Source organism: Daktulosphaira vitifoliae, unplaced genomic scaffold (assembly GCF_025091365.1).
Source record: "Daktulosphaira vitifoliae isolate Bord-2020 unplaced genomic scaffold, ASM2509136v1 Scaffold_1, whole genome shotgun sequence".
Lineage (NCBI taxonomy): Eukaryota > Metazoa > Arthropoda > Insecta > Hemiptera > Phylloxeridae > Daktulosphaira > Daktulosphaira vitifoliae.
Window position 1 is genome coordinate 84,323,205 of NW_026099572.1, and position 25,809 is coordinate 84,349,013.

At 27.9% G+C, this 25,809-nt stretch overlaps 1 protein-coding gene and 1 long non-coding RNA gene across 5 annotated transcripts; one reads left to right on the forward strand and one right to left on the reverse strand.

Annotated features, from left to right (window-relative positions):
• Positions 1-919: 919 nt before the first annotated feature.
• LOC126894687 (insulin-like growth factor 2 mRNA-binding protein 1) lies at positions 920-25,700 on the reverse strand. Of its 4 annotated transcripts, none has more exons than XM_050665877.1 (11): positions 25,386-25,700; positions 25,258-25,333; positions 11,743-11,901; positions 3,714-3,881; positions 2,946-3,197; positions 2,716-2,853; positions 2,373-2,489; positions 2,168-2,285; positions 1,910-2,086; positions 1,384-1,845; positions 920-1,321 (listed from the first exon to the last, which is right to left on the reverse strand). In XM_050665877.1, the coding sequence occupies exons 1-11, from the start codon at positions 25,561-25,563 to the stop codon at positions 1,223-1,225; spliced, it is 1,944 nt and encodes a 647-aa protein (XP_050521834.1). In that variant the 5' UTR covers positions 25,564-25,700; the 3' UTR covers positions 920-1,222. The 4 variants fall into 4 exon arrangements, with proteins under 4 accessions (XP_050521834.1, XP_050521833.1, XP_050521835.1 ...); XM_050665876.1 differs by having other exon boundaries at positions 2,168-2,303; positions 25,386-25,698; XM_050665878.1 differs by lacking the exon at positions 11,743-11,901 and having other exon boundaries at positions 2,168-2,303; positions 25,386-25,698.
• LOC126894698 (uncharacterized) lies at positions 13,383-16,160 on the forward strand. The gene is made up of 4 exons (XR_007701488.1): positions 13,383-13,474; positions 13,885-14,602; positions 15,598-15,858; positions 16,012-16,160. It is a non-coding gene; the product is annotated as an uncharacterized LOC126894698 (long non-coding RNA).
• Positions 25,701-25,809: the final 109 nt, after the last annotated feature.

The window sequence follows — 25,809 nt, forward strand, 5'->3', positions numbered from 1 at the left end:
CAAATATATATAATATACTTTAGTAGCCCCTAGTAAACCTGTGAAATGCATTTTTATGATTCTTTGGTTATATGCTTTTAAAAGCTTACAGTTGTTTTTGGACCATTGTGTTAGTTAAACTGAGCACTCTTGTTCTAATATAAATGACTATAGAAAATACAACAAAATAACTGTAAAATAATCTATAGCTCTATAATTTAAATACAAAAATTATTACACTATTGCTGCGAATCACAATAATAAATGTCACAGTAAGTTTTAAATTACAGTTGTAAATAATGCCCATGATATATTGAAGATATATTTAATATTTTATGTATATATTTGTCTAGAACAAGATGCTGAAGACAAAATTAATAATTGTCAACAATTAAATTTGATTTTGTGATAAATGACCTAAAAATTAAAAATTATAATTATATGGACTAGACCTCCTACTAGTCCATTTGGAAATGCTACTGAGGCATAGTTTAAATTTTTTAGTGGGGGATGGATGGATTATCGCTAATTTTTTTACGCCAAGTAAATGTATAAACCTAGTAATTGTTTTTAAATAGATGAATGGATTGCGTTTTTTATTAAAGTTCTTTAATGGGAGATGATGTTTAGTTTTACTGGATTTAATTGATTATTTTTTTAGTATATGAGGGGTATTTTTTTATATTTTTTTGAATTTAATATCTCCATTTTCTATGCAGCCCTCCCTGGGAAACGAAAAGCTGCATCCTAACATAATTATTAATTTTTTTTATAAAATTTTTATAAATATATAAATATATATATAATATATACTTTTTTAAATATAAAAAAAAGTTAACAAAAAAATAATAAATTAAAAATTAAATAACTTTTAACAATTTATCAAAAATAAATTTAAGAAAAAAAACTTTTTTCAAAATGTCTCCCTCTTGATTTATTAAAAAAAAAAAATATCCCTAACTTTAATCATGTATAAAAAGAGTTGATTGTCGTTTTTTGGAAAGGAACAAAAGTCATACCTAACCATAACTGACAATCATTTGTACTCTTGGTCACGCAATCAGTCACATCCCCTCCTTGACCATATAAGTCAATAGTAGCTCTTAAAAATATGGAGTTATGACAGCCAATAAATCCTTATGGCTAATAAACCGACAACAATAATGATTTATCACTTATATTTAAATGATCATGTCGGTGGAGGAGATTTATTTGCCTAGGATCTATGGACGATGTCAATAACTCACTGTTGTGGTGTTTCTGTGGGTCTGCTGTTGCGTGTAGGCCGCGGTGCTGGATTTGCACCAGATGCAACCATAGAGCGAATTCTTCTTTGAGCCGACTTGAAATAAAAATATAAAAACATAAAATAACTAGATTAAGATTGAGAATAATAATAATTACCTGTGTGGCCAAGAAGTGACCAATAATATGTACAGTAGTAGTATCTTCAGAGCCATCAGTTGACCCTTGAGTCGGCAATTTGATAATGGAACCAGTTACTCTTTGTAACTCTCTTACATTAGAGCCTCCACGACCAATGATACGACCAACTTGACTGCTTGGCACTAAAATTTCAACTGTTAATCGCACTTCTTCAGTAGCTGGAACAAAACCTTCATCCCTCAACTTATCAAAAATCATTCCTTGAGCCTTCCATTGGGCTTCTGCTGATCCAACAATTGTAACTTTTCGACTTGCTTGTTGTGCACTATTTGCATCAACAGGAGTACCCGGCTTCTCATTATCTGTTGATGCCACTTTAACTGATGCACCACTAAATCTTATCATACTTCTAATATTTGAACCCTTAGTACCTATAATAGCACCAACTGCACTATTTGGAATAAACAAGAATGCAGTTTCCTAAAAAGTAAATTATTTAAGATAGTTAAAAAATGTGATTAAAACATTAAATAATGTTACAAACCTGCACATCTGCTGCTAAAGCAGGATTAATTGGTGGAATGGTAGATGGATACATTTGAGGATATGGTGCTGGTGCAAATGGTTGATAGTTAGTTGGACCTCCTCGTCCCGGATATGTTATTCCAGAAGCAGACATCATAGCCATTGGATGAAGACCAGGGAACATAACAGTTTGTGGCTAAAATGTAATTATTAATGTGAAAGAAATATGTATTAAAAAAAAAATTAGTATAGATATACTAGGATTATGTAAACTTACCGCCATGGATTGGAGATCATTTTCAAAACTTTGTCTTAATTTAGCACTAATTTGGGCTTCTGCTTTAGACATATTTTCTATTGAGCCTTTGACAGTAATAATTCTTTCATAGTTGAAGCTATTAATATCGTTTATGCTTCAAAGATAATATAAAAAGATAAAATAGTTTGCACATTTGATGCATACATGAATAAATATTATTTACCTGGATACAGTAATTTTAGTTTCAGTCTCAGACATAATTCTTTTGATCGTATTACCCTCTTTTCCGATTATTCTACCAATCAAATTGTTATGAGCCAAAATCTTAAGTATAACATCTCTGTTAAAAAATAATAAAGGTATAAAAATTAAAAATCAAATAGGAATTGTATTTATTTATAGAACAAACAAAAAATATAGCTTTTATATAAAATAATTTATAATGAATTAAAAAAGGAAACTCTATGTTTAAAAATAATTTTTAATTAAAAATGCAATATCAATTTAATATAAGACTTGTATTGTTATGCTATTCTTATTGAAATGTTAAAATTATCCACTCTTACCCTTTATTCGTATTGCTTGCTTCCTGTTGCATAACTTCTAATATTTTTCGGCAAGCATTAGTGCAATTTTCTGGATTACCATAAATAGTGATAGCTTTTTCTAAAGAACCAACATTATCTTTTCTATGAACATCAACTCTGACAAATATAAATATAGAAAAATTAAAATACAGTATAATCTAATTTATATAATTTAAATTTTTTAAGTATTTTATTCTAAATATCATTACCTTGCTCTTGTTTGTTGAGTAATTTGTCTAATAGTTGAACCACCTCTGCCTATAATTGCACCAACCATATCACTATGTACTAATATACGCAAAGGAAACTCAGTTTGTCTATTACCAACACCAGAACTACTGCCAGCAGTGCCAAATGGGACATGGCGTGGTCTGACTCCACTACGTCCTCTTCTTTCCATAGCAGGTTCTATCTTAATTTGACAACCTTCAAGCTCAAAACCTGTTAAATTAGCTAATGCACTGAAAACAAAATAATTAACTTATTTAATTGATGATTACACATTTGTACCATATTTTTTCTTTAGTAATAATTTACTATAAAGAAGAATGAGTAAGTAATAACCATAGTATTAGAATTCCAAATCTTTATTCAATAAAAATATTTCATTATCCGAATAATAATAAAAATATTACCAATCTCTTGTACTTTATAGAATGAATAATTTTGAAGTTTAATTTATTTTAAATTTAATATTNAATTAAGAATGAATAATTTTGAAGTTTAATTTATTTTAAATTTAATATTCATAACATACATGTTCTTCAATTTTAAAAATAATCAAAATAGTTTAACATTTGTGTAAACAACAATAAAAAGCTTAAGAACCCTACCAATTTACTTTAAATGAATATTGTTACATTAACATTAACCATAAATATTATTTTCTATAAGAAAATAAAATAATAAAATTACTATCATTTTAGTAAAACTTTATTAATCAACAATTAATAACACCCAAAACTATGTATACTTACTTATGAGCTTGTTCAGCAGATTCAAATGTAATTTGAACAACTTGGGTTGGGCCATCACGTTGATTTAGTTTTTCTATATCTTTCACCTGACCAAATTGTAATAATACCTGTTCCAGCTGTTCAAATCGAACACTACTAGGTACGTTGCTAATAACTATCTTGTTGGCACTAAAAAAATTTTAAATATCCAATATATATTTTTATGAAACAATTAAATTATATCACGAAATAATACCATATTTAATTAACCTTCTTTTCGGTATACAATAATAAAAAAAACATAATTAATTTTAAACTCCGGTCATAATTCACACATTATTTTTGAAATTTCTATGGCATACTTGAGATAAACTCATTAATTTTATTAATTAACCCTTTGATGATATATCACTTAACATTTTATTTCCCACAGCTTCTTTTATGCTTCCTATCAATCGTTTTACTTTGTACTAGTCAGCATAGTCCCAAAAGTATTAAATCATATGATGTGATATCATATGATTAAAGTAAGCTATTGACAATTTGTACTGTAATCTAAAAAAATACATAAGGGCGGAGTAAAATAACAGTGTCGCCAGGTATTCTACTTGGCTATAGGATATATACAGTGTGACCGCTAAGTAATGTCATCTTTAAAAATTCACCGGATATAATATATCCACTGATATTATCAGTGTTTAACAGTATTCAAAAATCAATAAATCAAATATAATACGAGATGTATATTACTAAGTTAAAAATTGCATTATAGTAGTTCAATAACCATACGGATTGAACTCAATCTCCCGTCTAATTAAAAAAAATATTTCAGAGTTATAAATTTTAACACCTAATAGGAAAAACATTCAAAGATGTTCGATTTATTTCTTATGAAAACTTGCCTAATTGAGGATATTGACGCAAATTATTGACTATTATTAAATTTTAGTTATAAATTAATTTAATTTAATAAATAAAATATTTAGATCATATGGAAAAAAATGTGAAAGACTATTAGATACTAAATAATTACAAGTGAACCTACAAAAATTAAAAAAATTGATCTTATAGCCTTGGATACATTGATGGTATATAGGTGGTAATCAAGTATTTTAAGCAGCGACACAAAAACATTGCATATTCTAAGCAATAATAAATTTGATATCAATTAATTGCAAAATCAAATACTCCATTAGATTAAAATTTCATTTTACTTGTAGTTTGTCAGAAATTAAAACTCCAAATATGCATTAATGTTGAGTATTATTGCTGAATGATGAAAAAGATACAAAAAGAAAGACAAAAAAAATTGCGTCCGAACCACTAATTGGGATTTACAGAGTTCAACCTTGAAACTCAAAAGGCGCTTAAAAAAACATTTTTATATAGATTTAGACATGACAAAATATACAATATTTAATATGATATATNAAACTCCAAATATGCATTAATGTTGAGTATTATTGCTGAATGATGAAGAAGATACAAAAAGAAAGACAAAAAAAATTGCGTCCGAACCACTAATTGGGATTTATAGAGTTCAACCTTGAAACTCAAAAGGCGCTTAAAAAAACATTTTTATATAGATTTAGACATGACAAAATATACAATATTTAATATGATATATTATCTAAGCAATATCACAGAAAGGTACACATTTTTGGAAGGTAAATTTGTTATTTCGTGTTGCTCCTAACAAAGAATGGCATCAACTGAAATTATTTGGTATATTCTAAGAATTTTATTTATGAAAGGAAAAAAAGTTAAGATGTTTCGAATAGTAAATATATGTACAAACACAGAACAGAGTTCTAAACCGAGTACCAATGTTGTGAGCTATGAATTTTTTGTCATGTGACAATAATGTATTTAGTCCATTTTCTAATAAAAATTACACAAAAGCAAATGATTCTTATCAAATGTTATTATTATATTAATGCAAAAAAAAATACCAGCACAGAGGATTGCAGCGTGGTGATAGGATACTGCATAATTGAACAAGAATGATATCTGACAGTGGTTAAATTCACAATCATAAAAAACGATTCGATGCAAATTTGTAGATAGTGTTTAATTTTTAGAATGAATTGTTGGATTTTTCCAATAAAAAATAAATTCCTATTTCATTAATTATAACCTGATTACAAGTTTTATGATTTATAAGTACAATACACGAATTAATACATAATATAACAATTAAATTTATTATGAAATTGATATTTAATAATTAATTGAAGATGAATTTTATAAATTATAAAAAGTTAAAAGTAGTTGTATATTATCCTACCTCTATAGTAAACGTATATCAAGATTGAAAATATGGATTTATTAAAAACAAAGTTAACTTTCTTAATTTGATTATTCTGTAACATTATTAAGTGAATTATAACATCAGTTTTGTAGTTGAAATTATAATTAATCATAAGCCATTGATAGAATATTTTTGTGAAAAAAGCACTCCCTTCTTTTAATTTATCTAATTGGATTTACATCAAATGCTACAAAATTTCTCCCTGAAAATATTTATAATTAACACTTAAATCTTTTTATTACTTTTTTTTAAGATTGGGTTAAAAGGGGATGATTATTCCCACCCACATATATGTCTATACTGTTTGACCTAAAATATATGCATAAATAATAAGTAGAAAATTGTAATAAACGGTTATTCTTTTAACAAAAATAATATTATTTGTTTAACTTACAATATGTAACTTAATTAACAATGATTAAAGTACGGATATTTTTAAAAATAAAGTTTAGAAAATTAACTTTTTATACAAAAGTTGATATTTTCAATTCTTTCCTGTGAAAAGTAAAGTGACTGATTTTCAAAAAATATGAAAAAACGTAAAAAAAAAATTGTTTTAATTCATTCATTTTTCAAAAAGTTATGGCAGTTTTAAGAAAAAAAAAGTTACCGAATTCAAAATTTACGATATTAAAAATCGTACCGGCTTTGGGGGAATTTTTCACATTTACAAATAACGAGGAAATGTTTTCAATTTTTGAGTGTAATATCTTCACGGATTTGTGATATTTTGATATATCGTTCAATAAAATCGGTTTAGTGAGAGCTGAGAACAATAGATTACAGACACAAAAAAAAAAAAATAGATAAATAAATAAACGCAGTAAAATTAATTTTTTTCAGCTTTGCATTGAAGCTAAAAACATAATGATCAAAAGATTTCAATAAATTATAGACCACAAATTGACTAAAATATTTAATGATACTTTAATGTTTATGTTAAATGCATTTTTTTTGACAGGAACATATGAACATATATTGTAAAATTACAAAATTATTTTGATAGTCAACATCAGTAAATACATAAATTATAATCATAACAATGATATTTGTATACGACAAAAAGTCAAATATAATTTCTGAACATTAATAAGTTATAAATTAATTGAAAATTCTACAATTAACAAATTAATTGCATGAACGTTTTTTTATGTAATATTAAACTAAATTATAAAGAGGATAACGAAGAAATAAATTATATTTTTTAGGAAACTTTTAGACTTTTTTCATGAATTTTTTACCTAATGTTAATTTTAATCGACTAAGTTACCGGTTCTATTACGTAAAATGTTCCAATATTATAATAATAATCATTTAAATAAAATACTCCAATCTCATTCCACTGTACGAGAAATTCCTGATAATATTCTTTTTTTGGTTGAACGCTCTAAGGTCAAGGTCATATAATATATGATATTTATTATGTCTGTAAAATTGTACAAACGGGGTGTTTCAATTATTATTAACAAATTAAATAAAAAAAAACTAATATGATAGGCGGCTTAAACAACTATTCAATTCCGAAAAAAATGAACAATAATTGTATTTTGAAAATTTACTAGTTAAAAGAATATCTTGGCGCAGAAGAAGCCGATTGTTCAAATCGGCTTTTGTGTCGATTATTTTTTTTTTATGTTTGGATTAATTCTTAATTTAACCATGAGACTGCCGTTAAAAAAATATAAAAATTACCAATTGCACTAAAAAAAATGTTTGCGTATTAAATGATTATAATTTTAGAACTAAATTATGATTTTTTATATATTAGAAACACCTTTAAAAACAATTTAGAAGGGCCTTTATTGAGCACTCCATTAAACAATCAATAAATAACAATAAACGACTTAGCTTAAGCAATGAATACAATTTCGTGAGTGAAAGTGATGATACAACATAGTTAAATGTTAACAAACATTTAAGACATTTTACGCCGTTTGCAAATTTTAAATATAATAAAATAATGGACAACACGAATGTATTTTAAAACAAACGAGTATTCCTCATATATAAGGCCACTTTCTAAAGAATATTGTCACCAATGTTTTTTTAATCAATGCGAGACTAATAGATACATAAATTTTAATAATAATATCATATAGAAAAATGTGTTCAATGAAAAATATATGAAGAATAGTTTAATGATCAAAGAATATGGTAAATAGATTAGACAATGACTAATAGATATAAATCGATGAAGCACAATTCTATAGGTTTATTTTAAAATTTTTGTTGATATAAATAAATACCCTATAAAATTTTAGCTTCTTCACAATAAACTTAATTCGGTTATTTTACAGCTTATAAATAAGGGACTACATAAGAATATGAAGAAATATCGTCTAAAAAAACAATTTTCGTTGGTAGTGTAGCACTACTAATAACAGTATATCAAACAAAACACTACGAATACACAAATACAATAAAAATATTCTTCGGCGAACAACATGCAAATCAATCATTCATCTAGGAAGACATAAAATTAGCTGGTTCCATAAAAATCTTTAATAGATTATCACACAGCCATTCAATGTAAATATAAAAGATAATCTACATTTAAAAAAATCACTTCCGTAATGGAACTGAAAACTATTGTAACTCAAGGGCAGTTGACCGTCGTGAAAAACAATTATTTTAACTACGGGACGCCTCCGGAAATGCCCGTGCGCGGGACGGGCACGTATTATGCAACGTGCACAACAATTCCCGATTACACACCCCACTGTACGGCAATTGTGGAAGATGAAGAAATGGACAGCCGTCCCACGCGCAATTTTTTCTCTCCCCCGCACACTATTTACCGGGCACGTACGCAAATGCAGTCGGTAGGCGGCGCACGCGATATTTACAGACCGCTGGTCACACTGTTCCCGTACGGTAGCGGTCCATCAACATCTAGCATCCACCCCCACTCAAGCGCGTGCCCTATTATGGATATTATATATTAAAGCGTGCTCCTATACGGTGACGGGATACATGCAAATGAAAATCACATCCGAGAGAAAAAGGGGTTACTCGCATATTTTTTGTTCCACCCACACACAACCCGCTAATTTTTATTTTAGCACACGCACACCATTATAATATCAACATATTGTATGATATATAATGTAAGCAATAATGTATGGAACAGAAGCCATGTTGAGCGATTTAGGTGTTCCAGGAAGTTATACGAGATGCTTATACTAAATATTTATGTACTCACTCTGCCATTGCGTTCATTATCGATTAAAACACACGCACGCACACATTTATATTTTATACAAAATTAGAATACATTTCACACACACGATGGTTAGGTGGTGAATTATTTGCCAAAGATACAGTCATCCGTCGCATCATCAACTATATGAACTACTGAAGTCACATTTTTGATAATACTATGATCATCGACTTCCACGACGATTAAAGTAGTTAACGTGCAGAAAAATACTACAAATATTGAATAATTGCTCAGCACACAAGTGGACAATTTTGGAGACAAATATATTATTAAATGGTCTGAGGAGATTAGCGCCTAGTTTTATACAAAACTATGTATTACGATTTTGGTTAATCTTATTTATTTGACAACTTGAGAGAGAATTATCTAATTGTATTAAAATTGACAGTCACTGTAACTGTCAAGACAGTTTTCATAACTTAAAAATTAATGAAAAAACCTAACCTTGAAATATACATACAAAAAGCATATGATGCAAAATGTACACACCTCCGATACGACGTATACAATTTATACACCACCGATATATTTCTACAGTTAAATGATCGTTTTTTCTTTGCTTATAATTTAAAAAATGATATTCATGATCTGTTTCAAGAAGAGTAAAAATTACAGTTGTACTTCAATATAAAATAACTATAGAACTATCTTCAATTAATAATCTTGTTTTTAATCGAATAATAAAGTTGATCGGTATTGCATTTATCTATTTTCGCTATATTATTTAAAAATTCAGCATTTAGTTCCGACTAAACTCTGCTTTGTCTTCATTTCCACTTGGTAAACTATAAATGAACTAATTAGTTGAATTCTATACAGTCTCATGATCTTGATTTTTTTTTATTAAAAACACTGTAAAATTTTAGCTTGCATATCATGAATTTATAGTAGGTGAAGAAATAAAAATTAATAAATTACTCAATAGTTTTTTTTTCGCGATGCCTTCAAATAGTTATAAAAATAAATCTTAAAACATTCAAAAATTGAAAACTAATTATGAAAATAACAAAACATTACAGTTAATAAGTTGTTGATTAACTTTTGAAACCAAATATTGATTGAAAACATTTAAACATAAATTTTAGGCATGGGTTTGATGACAAAAAATCTATGAATTTGACTTCCAATAGAAAAATATTTACACGACAACTCTAAATTCCAATTTAAATATGCCATCATTATCAGCGTAGTCTCTATCCCAACTGTTCGGTTCCGGCTCAACGATTTGACGAAATTCTACACGGAATGTCCACCTGAAACCTCATTATGGATGAGGAACCAGTATGGTGCGATGTATGTGCTACTGTTAAAGTTCCCGTACGGTCACCCATCCGGGAACCAACAGCAAACAGCGCAGTGGTCGCCTTAGCAGCTTTTGTTCAGGCTGCTAAGGCGACCATCACTGCATAATTCATTTTACCCACATCAATTAAGTAGCAAACTACATTTATGTTGTCAGGTAGACTACTTGCTATACTACAACCCATCGCCATGGAGAATAAGGGGCAACAACTGTTGCTTTTTGTTGCATTCTGATACATTGCAAGTTTACTATTCGTCGTGGCGGCGGTGTCAATTACGTTGCGAAAACGACTTCCGGTCAATGACCATTGCCAAAGTATTCATCAGACACAGCTGACAAGGCCAATAACAGGTTATAATGCTTAAGAATTAAAATCTTTACAACTTTAGTCATTTGAATATATCAATGAAGGAAGTCGTGCTGTCGTTTCACTTTAAATTATAACAAGTGTGTCTAAATTCAACTATAGTGATGAAAAGACAATTTTACACGAACCCATTAAGTTTTCTATGATCAAAAACCATAACATACACGAGAGCAGCCTTAAACTCGGTTAACAAAGCCAGAATTCTAAATTGAGATCAGACACGCGTACTCTCATCAGTGTTGTACGCTGTAAAATATAATGTGTATATTTAACACATGTTATTTTCAGCGTTAGCCGGCGGCAGTTAAAAAGCGAGAAGAAAGACGGTAAAAATGTGAGATGGTCGGATAAAAAATTGGCAAAAAACCTAGTGACGCAATGCTTTGGAGTAACTTGTAAACGATATCATTCATAGCTTCGAATTAACTACTACTGAACTAATTCTCCGTGAAGGTGAACCACCAATCAAAACTTGAATATATTTCTTTTAAATGAAATTTTCAAAAGTCAATAATATTAGATGATCTACTAAAATAGTGGAGTTATAACTATGTAAAACAAATAATAAATTATCGATGGCAAAAAAATCGCCTCGGCACCGCCTAGTGGGGTGCGACACAGACCCTTTCGCAAAAAAATCTCGAGTATTCATTTGTCCATCACGGTCCCCTATGCTTGACGACAACGACTGTCATTGGCCAGAGCGACCGCGTGTGATGTGATAACTATCGATGACTGAACCTTTTCATACGAGACGTGTAAAAAGTATGCAACTTTTATGAATAATATATCTTTTACACGGCGACAATGGTAAAGGAACTACGCTTATAAAGATGAACGCTTAGTTACCTTTGAGATGGTTGTCTTTGTTGGTATTGAGAATTCTGGTTGTATGCATAACCGTTGTAATCCTGTGTATTTCCCTGGTTGGCCTGTTGACTTTGATCCATGTCGTTTGGGGTCATTGTCATGAATGCGTTAGCGATATGTGAAGGAAGATTCGCAGCACTATTAAAACGGAACAACAGATATTTTAGTACCCAAGTAAGATTTTTAAACTGGCAAGAGTTCCGGAGTCGGTGTTGCGTGCGTCCGGCGCAAAAGTGACGGACAGCGGAGAACACTAGTGAAGGAACAGATGCGGCATTTGTATAGGGAGCCAGGCACGACAGAAATACTACACTATTATTACTTCGGGCATAGAAAACTCGATCGCATGGACGACGTGTGTTAGCTAAGCCATAAAGAAAGCGAATGCCAAGCAGCGTGGCTAGCGCTGATATAGTGACTGCCGTCGCCAACGCCTGTGGACACCACAATCAAGACTTGTTGGTTGTCGCCACGACGCCGGTCGTCCACATGTCCCACCGTCAGCGACGACCTCACGTCTATCCTCTCCCTAAACTTTTACGTCGTTTTCGATTGCACTAACGTATGAACACGTTGTTCTTTAAGGATCCCATCAACGATTACTGCTTGTCGATTATGGGGCGCTAAACATGACCTCTTTGAATAATTTCCCAACCCTTCCTGCACGGACCAATAACACTGTTATTAAAATATTATTGAAAACAGAACACACAGTCACGATAAAAGAATGTGCGTGCGTGCAATTAGTCATGAGGAGAAGGCATCGACCGCCGTAGACGTCACCTGCGCTGCGGCGAGAGGGGTGGAGTTCGATCGGAATGCTCGCGCGCGTAAGCCACGTGTGGGAAATGTGACCGAGGAGGGGAACCGATTCATAGTCGAAAACGAAATTACATTATTACATATTATTAATAGATGCAATAATAATATTATTGTTATTACTACATTTGATAACAAAAATAATATAATACAAAATTATGGGGCCCATGGACTGTAACGGTGGGTGACGTTTGTTTGGAATTACTGTCAGTCGACACGTTTACGTCGGTAAGTGAAAAATTTAACTTAAATAAAACGAGAAATGATAATTAATTGTAAAAGACACACACACCGAACACGCGACTGAGGAAAAGCTAATATCCGACAGGAACATATTTCAAATGGTATACAGCGAACAGGACGGGGAAAAGAAAGAACCAACAAGAACAACATTTAGATAACTATTTAAATAAAAAAACTCACAGGAATTTACTACTGCGGTGTTGATGGTAGTTATGCCAATGATGACAGTAACGTTAAGCAGAGTAAAAATTAACACACATGAACACGTCACAAAAATAAGAATTTCAAAAATGTAAAAAATAAAAATCGAAATACGGTTACAGTAAAACGGGCCGGTAATGTGAAGAATAAAACACTATTGACGACGGAACAAAAATTAATTAAATCACTACAATTCACTACTAGTAAAACTACTTAATATTTTTAATCAATTATTATGTTTTAAGTTGATAATATTGTTATTTTATGGTTAGTGTGTGTGTATGTCGGCCAGATTCGGTGGTCGGAGCGCACGGCGCAAAACAACGATACGGACGGACGGGCCGCGATAGACAGAGAGGGAGAACGCAAAATAAATTCTTATAACTCGTCCGTAAGGCCAAGTACATGGAAAGCAGTGTGGCCAACCACAGCGGTAGTAGACTTCATTGTATGTACCGCATAGTAATAGAATGGTGTAGTAATTACACTAAATATGCTAAAATTAATTAACTTTTTAGAGCCAAAACATTCATCATTTGAGCACTAATAACATTTTAATTTCTATTTTTCCATTTTAAACATTTGTAAATGCGCAAAGCGAATAACAAACATTTGTAAGTTGATGTAAAAATAATAATATAGTCAACATAAATATTATATTCATTTTATTCTACACTTTATCTTGGAAAGTTAATTAGAAAATAAATTACCAAAAGTTGAACATAATATACTTTTTTCCCTTTAATATCATATGTTATTCATGTAGATAAATAATTTGAGAAACAATAATATTAGACATTGAAACAAATGTAACATATATATTTATACTATATAAAATGTTTAAGCTTAATTTTTTAGGGGATTGAGCTCAATACACGACTAAATATAATATCTAACATTAATAATCGAAAATATAAGACCATAATGGAGTAATTATTGGAGAAATCTTGTTAATTTAATAGACAATTTCGAAAAACAAGAATTTGAATTGTTAAACAACGTGCCATTTAAAGTAAAATATGAGGATTTTTCATATTTAAATATTAATAGTGATTTTCATTTATTTCCAAAATTAAGGTAACAGGGAAAGTCAAAAATTATTGGAGCAATAGAAAAAAAAACGCACTCTGCGAATTATGTAAAATGTAACTAAAATGTGCACATTTTTTTACAAATTCAATACATTAAGAAGTAATTCATTGGGATTTAGAATAGTGCCATAGTGAAACAGCTGCATACTCGTCCATAATGGTCCGTTTGTAATGTTTCAAACATTTATTCAATTGGGGAATAAAATCTAATCCAAAAAGTGGAATTAACAAATATTAACTAGTGTCATCTAAAGTCGACAGGTAAAAATTGAAATACCTATACAAAGTTACATCCATGCGAAATCGTAGGACATACTAGCTTAAATTTACCTGAATATTTAAAAAGTGGGGGATATAAAAACCTCTTCCAATAATCAGGTCAGAAGCCATAAAACGATGGTATGGTTTACCTACTGACAATAATACTCGAGATTGAAATAGGTCATGGACGTCGAAAATGATAGCATTATAGCAGACTACTATAGGTAAGAAAAGTAAAACGATAAAGAATTTAATAAATTATTCGCATTGTTCAGGATTAAATAAAGATAATCTTATATTACCTGTAAAAGTAATGTTTGCTACTCAATATAATTTAAAGCAATATTTCGTTATGGAAGACAATATAGCATATAATCACATATTTTAAAATGTAAATGTGCGCAGGCACTAAGAATACATAAGTTAAATTAAAATATTAAGTTAACAGCTACTAACAAATAGAAATACAATGTGTAATGTGACTATATTTAAATTATGTTCGTGTACATATCATATAAAGCATGAAGCAATAGCAAAGTCCATACTGTAATATTTTTTAAATATATAAATGATAGCACTTCTCTATGTTAAGTTTTAAATTACCTTATCATATTTTATGCATTAGTGTTATTATTGCATATTAAAATAGATAATTTGAAAAAATATACATATAACATTAAATGAAATTCGGAAGAATTGATTGAGATACATAGAACCAGTCCGAGTTAAAGGAGAGGACCATACTCTTTTTAAGTTAGAATTTTAAACAGATCAGGTCAAATTTACAATATTGGGAATTTAAAATATTTTTATCAACTAGTTTAGAAATAATTGGCACAAATTATGTTTTGTACTTGGAGTTTTCCGTTTTCAAAGACTTATCTCTATGCTCAAAATAATGTACTCAGCCTTATTTTTGTCTATTAATTGGTGTTACCTATCTTTGTAGGGTTATTAATAAAATTTAATATAATAGTATTAGACAAAAAAACGCTTTTCAACATTTGTTATTACAAGAACTTCAACTAGCTCAACTTTTTAAAACATACTAACGAACAAGCAGTATAAAAATAAATTATAGCTAAGTAAAAAATAAAGTCTTATACTCTTTTTATTAAAAAAATCAGTTTAGCAAAGAGCACATTTGTTTATGTTCAAATGAACAAACGTGAAAAAAGATATAATGTATATAAATTTAAGTATAGACATTTTTTTCCAGGTTATGAAAGTAATAGGTACGCACATTTTATGTGCGATGATTGCCTCCATAGCCTCCCCAGGGACACGCCTGATTCTAAAACGAAAATTAATCCGATTGTCAAACGGTTCCTTTAGAAAAAAGAAATTTTATCTGCAAGCAGGAGAGATATATTGAGAAATAGATAAGTGAATTACAAATATACTGGTCTTAAAAATAAACTCAAAAATAGATCCAATACTTTGTTATTGTTATATGTTCATCAACGATCATCATATTTCGGTAAGCTCTTCGGTAATTAACTTCAGAATAATAAACAATTTATTTAATAGATTTATATATGACATAATTATAACGATAATGTATATTAAATGATGACAGCAGACCATATTGAAAAAAAATTAATTGATAATAATAAAATTACTATTTATTTAGCGTATGTTAGCAGATTTGTATACAAAAATGCAAAACAGGAAGGCATTAATATTTTTCGTGATAAAATCAATCAATAACGCCCATTTATCGTCAAACAATAAAACATTCTCAATTTGAAAATTTCTTAGGATTTATCAACGTATATTAGATTTAACATAAAAATCAAATATTCTTAAGAACTTCATTGTTAATTTAATAAAAAGAAACTATTTGATTCATAAAGTTTTAGAAAAATAAAGTGTTAAATTCAATTATCAAGTTTTATAGAAAACAAAAATTTCAAATAAGTAATGAAAATGTTTAAAATTAACTTACTAAGTCAAGTGGAACTTATTAAAACCTAACAACCACAAAAAAAAATATATTTTTATACAACTAAAAAGTACTTCGTTAAAATTTCGAAACACGTCATTGTTATAAAAAAAAAGTACATTTGTAATCCAAAACAAATTAAAAAATTTTGAAACTTTGAAAAATTAACGAGAGGCTAAAATTGTTCAATTAATACTTTAATTTTATTATAAAATATTAAATTAATCACATAAATTAAAAGTTGAAACAGGCTCAATTGTCTGATATGTATCCAGATTTTAGAATTTTTATGCAAATCATCTTATAAACTCATACTGTCCATAATAAAATTAAATGCATACAATATATATATATGAAATCTTTGATATGTGAAATATACAGTACATTTGAATATATATTACAAGTATATAATACTATATACTACTACAAAATATAAAATATCAATCTCTATAACACAAAAAATATTTTTATTTTTAGTCTTTCTAAATTATAAACATAGATTAAAATTAATGAGATATCTATATACTTTATTACCTTAATTATACAACACATTACTAGTCCAATCATATCTAAGTACATTAGATGACCTTTGAACGAAAAAACTTCAAGTTTTGATAGCAAGCATTTATAAAAATATGTTTTGTGACATTTTCATTGCGACGTTATAGTGTAAATAAGTCTCATATTTTCAATGCGTTGATTTACTTATAATTCTAAATGATTGTTGCATTTATTTTTTACATATGTTATTCTGGGGTATTTATGTTCACTACTCTAATAGTATCTTCGATTAAATGATGTGTTCACATTATATGGTATGTTTGTATGAAAACAATTACCGATAGAAAAAATCGTCAGAACAAATAATGCTTAGAAACAAAATTTATTTTTAAATCCCATCGAACATGAATATGTTTGAATCTGGCTAAGTTAAATGGACCCTATTCATACATTTTATACTAGTAACATCGAATATCCTGATTTGAACTTAATATATGTACGTTATACATTACATACACAACAATCGTATCAATAAGGGGTTGAGTATGAAAAAACGCAGTACATAATAATATAATGCAACCGGCGCAATGAAATCCGTTCCGTACCGCCATTTTTTTAGATAAAGTAATTCATGCGATTTTTCTTTTATTTTATTAATTTCTTCTATGCAATGTCGCATAAAGAATAAAAAAAGTGTACTTGTGAACATTCAGTACGTTATAACAAAATGGCGAATGTGCAATAACTTTTTGTTTGTCAAACTATAGACACAAGCAGTAATTTTAATTTTTAATCAAAATTTTAAAAAATTCTAATAGTTTGAATTGAAATAAAAACAGAAACTATAATTTTAATTCAATTCTTGTTAAACCTCTTTTTATGTGCGTAAAAAAGCTAAATCATTTTAAGACGAGTAATTAACAGCATTCTAATTTTCATAAGTATTTAATTTAATATTACAGTCTACATGTTTATTCTACAATTTACATAAATAAAATGTGTATTAATAAGAAAAAAAAATTCTTTGAAATAAATGAAATATTTTTAATACCTCTGAAACCCACGTGTCCGCTTGCGAATAAAAAATAAAACAATTTTTTGCAAGTTATTAATGATGCAGAAAATGATTTCCTAATTTACAACATCAATGTAATTCTACAACTTGTACAACAAAAATCGCAAATTCATATCATATTTTACATATTACATATGTTCATCATATATAACTTCCAATTGTTAACTTAATTGATATGGCTCGTGTTACTCTAAAAAAAAAATGCAATAACCCGTTTCAATTCAATTCATATTAAAGGACACCTTACGAGATTTCATGATAATCTCTCGCCACCCTCATAGTTGTCTTGTGCTTGAATCAGTTGATACACTTATTGCGGGGGTGTCCGGAGCCAAACTAGTTCCAAAACAATTGACCAACACCCTTGTCCCAAGCCAAAAACATCTTTAAGCTGCCCACAGTAGGACAAGGACACGTATCGTTTTTTGCACACTCCCCGCACAAAGTGTGGTACACATTAGGCTCGTGCACAACTATATACACCCACGTAAAGGCACGAGGGAGACCGGATCGGAAAACTTGTTTTTGTACACGCGTAAGAGAAAATACACTATTTAGGGTATGATAAAAGAAGACGATTGCAATGACAACACGAGTGAATAAACCAATGTATATTATATGAAAAAAATAATAATTAATTGTCCATTATCAAACTTCTATTTTCACGCAATATTTTTTGATAAATTTGATTTAATTATTAGAATTCTAAGAAATACTTTCTGAACACACTAAATACACAATTTGCAAAACATTTAAAATTATATTATAATCACTTATACTTGATATATAGAAAAAAGATTCAAATAATCCCAAACAATCAGGTAGGTAACACGCCCTTAATAGAAAAAATACTGCATGACATTTTAATGTATGAAAAGAAAAAAATTATACGATACATTTACAATTAATAGTATTTTGAATAAACTGAAAGGATTACACAATGTTTTATTTAATCAAATCGCAATGATTTCGAATTTAGTAAATGGTTATAATTACTAAAATTCTTTTAAGATTCTCCCATTTAGGAAAAATATTGACTTCAACACTTTCATTAATACAATTGTTTAATTGTGTACCTACACGGGTGCAGAAATCTACCAATGAAGTAAAATACACAGTATAAATTTTTAAAACTTCCGTTAGTTGCAAAAATGAGAATCCATGGCTTAAATAATCGGCCAATACACAAATATTTTGTATGTCTATATTGAAAAAACATTCTTCAGGTATAACTTTGTAGGGATATCTCCTTTAAGTCTACGTGAATTTTGGGAACCGCTTGTCAATAACGATGTTGAATAATACTATGGTAAGGGTCGTATACAATGTATTGACTAGAAATTCTTCCCTATCGAATTTAAAGGAAGAAATTCAATACAATACAGTAAACGTTATAGGTAGTCAGACTACCTATGTAGTAGTAACCAAGTGTAAATGATTTATTTTGGGAAAAATAAGAACTGTTTATAATAATTTGTGGTAAGCACAGACAATTTAAAACAATACTATTTTATTTAGTGATTAGTACATTGATTAGAAAACAATAATTTCACTATTTAACTAATCAAATAAAGTAAAAAGATTACCAACAGAGCATAAAAAGTTTACATCCTACGCTAAACAAAATATATAAAAAGAGATATAAAAAGATATAATGATATAAAAAGAGAAAAAAAAAATGAAATTTAAGGTTAATTTATCCAAATATCTGTGTAAGCTAAACGAAAATTAAGTGAACACCACACAACATGTGAAGAGAGGTATATTTACAATTGCAAGCTTGCGTACGTTTGTAACTTTTTACGTTATTTTATTAGCAAATGGCAAGTCAAGAAAAATTTTTTTAATGCATAAAATTTATTAAAAAGTAAAAATTTTGTTTTACAGTATTTCATGCTATTATAAGAATTTCGGTTCGGCAGATATTCTATAGTATACCTTGACAAGACGGAAATCAATTAATAAACTAATAAATAAATAGTGGTCAATTAATAGACTACAGAAACAAATCGTAAAAAAGATAGTACTAGTTAGAAGTACCCTTAACAATACACTAATAGTAGCGTTATTACATTTTGTACAGAAAACATATAAGACAAAAAAATACTATTTTTACTAGAAATTACGGAAGCAAGGTGAAACTACCCTGTTTTCAGTTCATTTTTGATACGCCTTCAAGGTGTGTGCTTCACTACAAAACAAATAACATAATAATATTAAGGGTAAAATTTCACAGGCACGACATATTTTTATAAGAATGATTAATATATAGTATAAATTACATGCAGTGTACAATTGTGTAAGCATTTTTCACTTATTTTTTGTATCTTATGCCCTTCTGTCTGCGACAGCACAACAATGTAGAAGATAATGTGTGAGCAAGCATCCAATGTGCGGATGATTGCAGCAAATTAAATGTTTCTTAAATTCAGTACAAGTTTTAAGTTATCATCAGTTCATCTGATAAGTATGAATAATTGCTGGGATAGGATCCAATTGGGTCTAATTTTTAATTTTTTTATAGTCAAACAACGACAATGTCTTTCGAATTCATTATTCGATTCATACAACCAAACATTTAAGAGTGAAACTTTCATTCAATAATCTCCATTTTATTGAGCAAGATCATTTCATTATATTATTATAAATACATATTAAAATATATCATTATGCAATAAAAAAATCAGTGTAATATATATAAAATATGTACAACTAAGATTTTTAGTTTCGATGCAAAACTGAGAAGGTATTATTTTTAATATAATGTGATTTTTTTTTTTTTTGTGTTTATCACCACTTTTTTAGAACACTAATATTGATAATAAAACTCAAATGATCACTCCATAATAAAAATTTCAAAAAGGAGAAATTAGATATAATCCAAAATTTTTGTTGAAATTGTGCACATTTCAATTATGTAAAATTATTTACTTTTATCTTTTATTACTTTTATCGAGATAATTAAAATACTTGGCAGTTTTAAAAAGTATAGTATAATTATTATTGTAACTATTTTAACATCTTTGAAAATTAAAGGCCGAATGTTATTAGTAAATCAATATAAACTAACACAATAAGACTAACAACAATCAATAAAATTAATGGAAACAAAACAATAACTAAGTTATAAGAATTTTTAAATCGACTAATCTTGACAGTTGTTTAAAATTAATAAAAATAAATAAAACAATTTTAGATCGTAATGAATAATATAAATAATTTAAACTTTTATAGAATGATATATCTATTCAGTTTTTATTTTTATTTGAAGAAAATTAAAAAGAATTGAATGCAGATTAACTTATGTAAAATGATTAGGTGACCTCAAATATAACTAAAAAGCAGATAAAAAATGTGTTTATAGTGCTTAGAAATTTTGTTTATAAGAAAATAATTTAATGTTATCCCATCAGAATTACAAAAATGAAGCTTCAATACGATCAATTTTGACATGATTTGAATAATTTACATAAATATTTAATTTATTTATATTAAAAATTACATACCATATAAAAAATATTAAAATTCATAATATGAATAATAAGTTTTTTATTTATATATTATTTTTGGGTGCATAATATCATGATCTCTTTAATAGTTACGTTATTATTCACAAGGATTAACCTTAGTGATGGAAAAAATATTTGAGTATTTATTTAAAAATTAAATATTATATTTAGTAAACAAACTCTACTAAATGATTTAAAAAAAATCTTAAGATTCTCTTAATCTTCATAATAGTTCACTAAGTATAGAAAAATAAACAAAAATAGATACAGATAATAGGTAGATTATAATTGCAACTAATGTTTTTGTTTATTTTAGAATTTAATTATAGAAGTAGAAGAATAAACGTATCACAAAACAAAAAACAACTTAATGTTTTATTAACAAAGTAGAAATCAATACAAACTATTAAATATTTTAGGATTTAGGAATAGGAATTTGTATATATACAAGTAGCGGAGATAAAATTATATGTTTAATTATGTAATTGGTAAAAAAATTTAGTTGAAATTCATAATTCGTTAATTTTATCATAAGCAATCTTAATTTGTAAAGATGAAAATAAACACTATTACACACTTTATCCTTTTGCTATATGTATTGCTGTTCATTTCGTCGTCTCTATTCAATACAAAAGTAGTGTCCTGGCTAGTCGTTTCATTGGGGTGTAGAAACAAGATGGCGACCCCATCGAGACGGCAGATGGATCGCGTACACGTTTGGCACATGAAAATCGGGGGATTAAATGCGCACCGACCAAAGGGGTCGGTCCGGCCCAGCCCCTCCGCGCGCGCTACGGTAACTAGAATCTCACCCCCTATGTTAGCGTGGCACCTAACCCGGCATCCGACATACCCTCCTGCCGATTGATGAACACCGCCACCAGCTAACCGAATTCCATTGTCATGTTTGGCAACACAACCAAACGAAATATGATGCGTTCCATAAAAAGATTATCGCAACTATACAAAAAACATTGTTCTTAACAGCTATAGTACGCACATATATACAAGGGAAGTTTTTTTATAAGAACTGTGTGTTAATCATTACTTCATTTAGAATAATTTATCACAGCTGATGCATATTGCACAAAAGCAGAAGTAATAAGCGTACAAAAATAAGAATATTTTTCTTTTAAAACGATAAAACGTGGTAAATTTCAAATTCTACACGCTAAAAAATATAAATCAAATAGTAAAATAACCATCATAACATGAGTTTTTCTTGATAAGGTTATTATATGCAGTTATGTCAAAAAAATATCGGTTCAATTAAATTTTTAAAAATTAAAATAAAAACTATAAATTATATGTTTGTATAAATTTTATCTTAATTATTAAAAAATACGTTGATCTCCAATATTATAGACAATTTTTTTTACATTGTAAATAATTTATAATATAATAATATTTATAATTATAATTACATGTGTAATTATAATTTTCATTTCAAGAAATTTAAAGAACTTGTAATTATGCATTTTAAAGCATTGAAGACTTAAAGTTTAAGTGACTATTTTAAATCACAATATTCTAGTTTGAAAGACAAATAATAAAGCAGGGATTTGAATAATTATGGTTATATTTCAATTATCATCATGAAATTACAACGTAACGCTAGAAATTTAAATTTTAACTTTTATTATGAAAAAGAATTTCGTGTTAATACTAAAAATACATGATATGCTCAGTAATTTTTGTACAGTGGCATATGAATTGAAATTAAATCGTAAGCATATACGATTACACAAAAGCCAAAATAAAATGTTTCAACGGAATTTGGCGTAAAGCCCGATAAAATTTTACACCGAAAAAAATATTTCAGTTACGGTTATCAACTATATAGTGAAAACTATATAGTTGATCCGTGTAGAAACGAATAAATTAGTTTAATTATACCATTTAAAGCTAAAAGCCGATATTTTACAAATATAATTAAGTTATAAGATAAAACAATATTTTCATTTTACTTATATTGATATTGGCTGAAATTGAAATTATCTTAACTGAATAAAGATATTTAAAGAAATTAATACTCCAACTACAATATAAGGTTATTATAAAAGATTTTCGATATTGACATATTTAGATAATCTATGGGGGCTTAGGTACCACGTTCATATTTTAAGTGTTAAAAATAGAACTGATAAAGAGCTTCTTTGTCATATTGCCTTTTCTCCACTTCTTCAACCCAAAAAACAACATTTATTATTAGTAACTTCAAATGTGTTGAAGGAGACTTTAGCTCCAACATAAAAATAATAACATGATACTTTTATTTTTTACGAGAAATTATAAAGTTTGGTGCAAGACCCAGCAAAGATTGATTTTCCTTAAAAAAAATGTCGTAATACTAGAACTTCTACAAGTTTGTTCTTTAGTTTAATACCGTTAGTCATTTAATGATAATTTTGGGTAGCTACAAGTATAATATAATATAATATATATTAAAATTACAAACGATTTTTTTTCTTTATGTAATAGTGACGAGAAAAAAAATTGAAGAGTATAGGGGAACAGTAGTAGTATATTTTTTTTCATATTGACTTTATAGATTGATTCGAGTAGCAGTAGCATCAAGTTTATTTTCTTATAATAAAGCGTCTATTTTTATTTTATTATTAAAGGGGTAGAAATGAATGTATTTTTTTATTAGTTTTAATATATTAAAACTAATAGTTTTTTTTAGTACATAACTGTTGATGATAAAAAAATAATGTAACTAAAAAGTATCTAAAATTAGATTAAAACTATTGAAAAGCAGCAATTTAATATAATTATTATAATTTCATATAATATAAACCTTTTAAATAAATGTTCTGATATGAAGATATAGATTTAATATTTTATTAGAAGAAGAGCTTTTTTTTAGGGAAAACTTGTATTCCTCACAAAATGAGTTTTTTGTGATAATAAATTAAAAACTTTGAAATAAAAAAAGTTTTTCAAAGCCAAGAAATTTTTAATTTCTCACAATATATGTGGAGATTAGAGCAAAAATGGTGCAAGTTAATTTTTGCTTAAACGAATTTGACCTGAAAAAAAATACTACAAACTTAACAATTTCTTTCTATCAATAATTACAATAAATTTATATAACAAAGCAGTAGTATTACATTTTTAAAAACTTCATTTATATTTATACATATTTATTGGTATATATGGGATTAAAATATTTAAATGACTCTTCTAAAAAATGATGACAATTTACTTACATTACTTTCTTGCTAGCCCCACCCCTTATCTATGTATATTTCTTTACTATTTTGGCAACATCTAATATCATACTGTTAATTGAAAATAAGATTTTTATATTTAAAATCTAGTATCTGAGTAGAATGAAATTTGTGGATTCACATGAAATACCTCAATATTTTATGTTAAGTTAATAGCATTTTTTAAATTATTTAAGATAGTCTCTACTACAAATAATTTAAGTACAAATCAGCTATTAATATTTTAAGTATTTAAAAATTAGCAGGTTGAATATTTTAGCTATTCCAAGGATATTTTTAAAATATTGAATATTCAGTGTTATTAGATCATTTATGGAACACTAATTTTTAATAGAAAATAGTGTAATGTATTAATTTCAAACAGTCAAACTTAGTAAAAATATTCTACATAATTTTTTTCAAAAAAACTAGAAATTTTAAAACATTTCAAATTATTTTTATTAATACAATAATACCAAACAAAAAAAACATGAATTTTTAATGATAAACCTATAGTAAGTTATATACGTTTTAATAGTTTCTAGCCACAAAAATATTCTTATTTAACTGAATAAGTTGTATGTGTTAATATCAAAAGTCATGATTACAAAATCTCGAACAAAAATTAATTGCTTACCTTGCTTTTTTAACCATTTGACTATGAAGCCCATTGTATGGTTCTGCCACGAGTGTACAATCTTGTAGTTGCATACCTTAAAATTAACAATTATAATATATCAGTAGTAATAATTAAGGCATATTTACCATTCAGTAGTGTCAATGCATATTCAGCAGTAGATGAATCCATGAAGTCTACCGTGGCACATGCTCCATTAGACTTAAACATAATAGTGCCACACGGCAAATTTTTACTATTAATTATCTGTCTAAGTGTAGGTTCATCTAAACCACGAATATTTCGTAAAAATAGTAGTTTGCTCATGATGTTACCAATGTCACAAGAAGATTTCCACTAAATAAGTAAATTAAAATAGAAATATATTAAAAAGTAGAAGAAAAATAGATTAAAGTTTCTAAAAAAAAAAATTCAGAAATCAATTTAAGTTTTACGAGAAAATTAAGAGTATGGATATAGAAACCGCTGATAAGACACAGAAACGCAACGTTTTTCATATCTAACCTCAAAAAGAAATTATGTCTATGAGTGATATCATGAAATTATCACAAA

Coding starts and splice junctions, on each gene's coding strand:
- LOC126894687 (XM_050665876.1), bottom strand. CDS start 25,563: ATGAGCAAACTACTATTTTTACGAAATATTCGTGGTTTAGATGAACCT. Junction 3,882..11,742: donor CAAAGACAACCATCTCAAAG/GTAACTAAGCGT, acceptor AAATTTTTTTAG/TGCCAACAAGATAGTTATTA. Junction 2,304..2,372: donor ACTAAAATTACTGTATCCAG/GTAAATAATATT, acceptor TTATCTTTGAAG/CATAAACGATATTAATAGCT.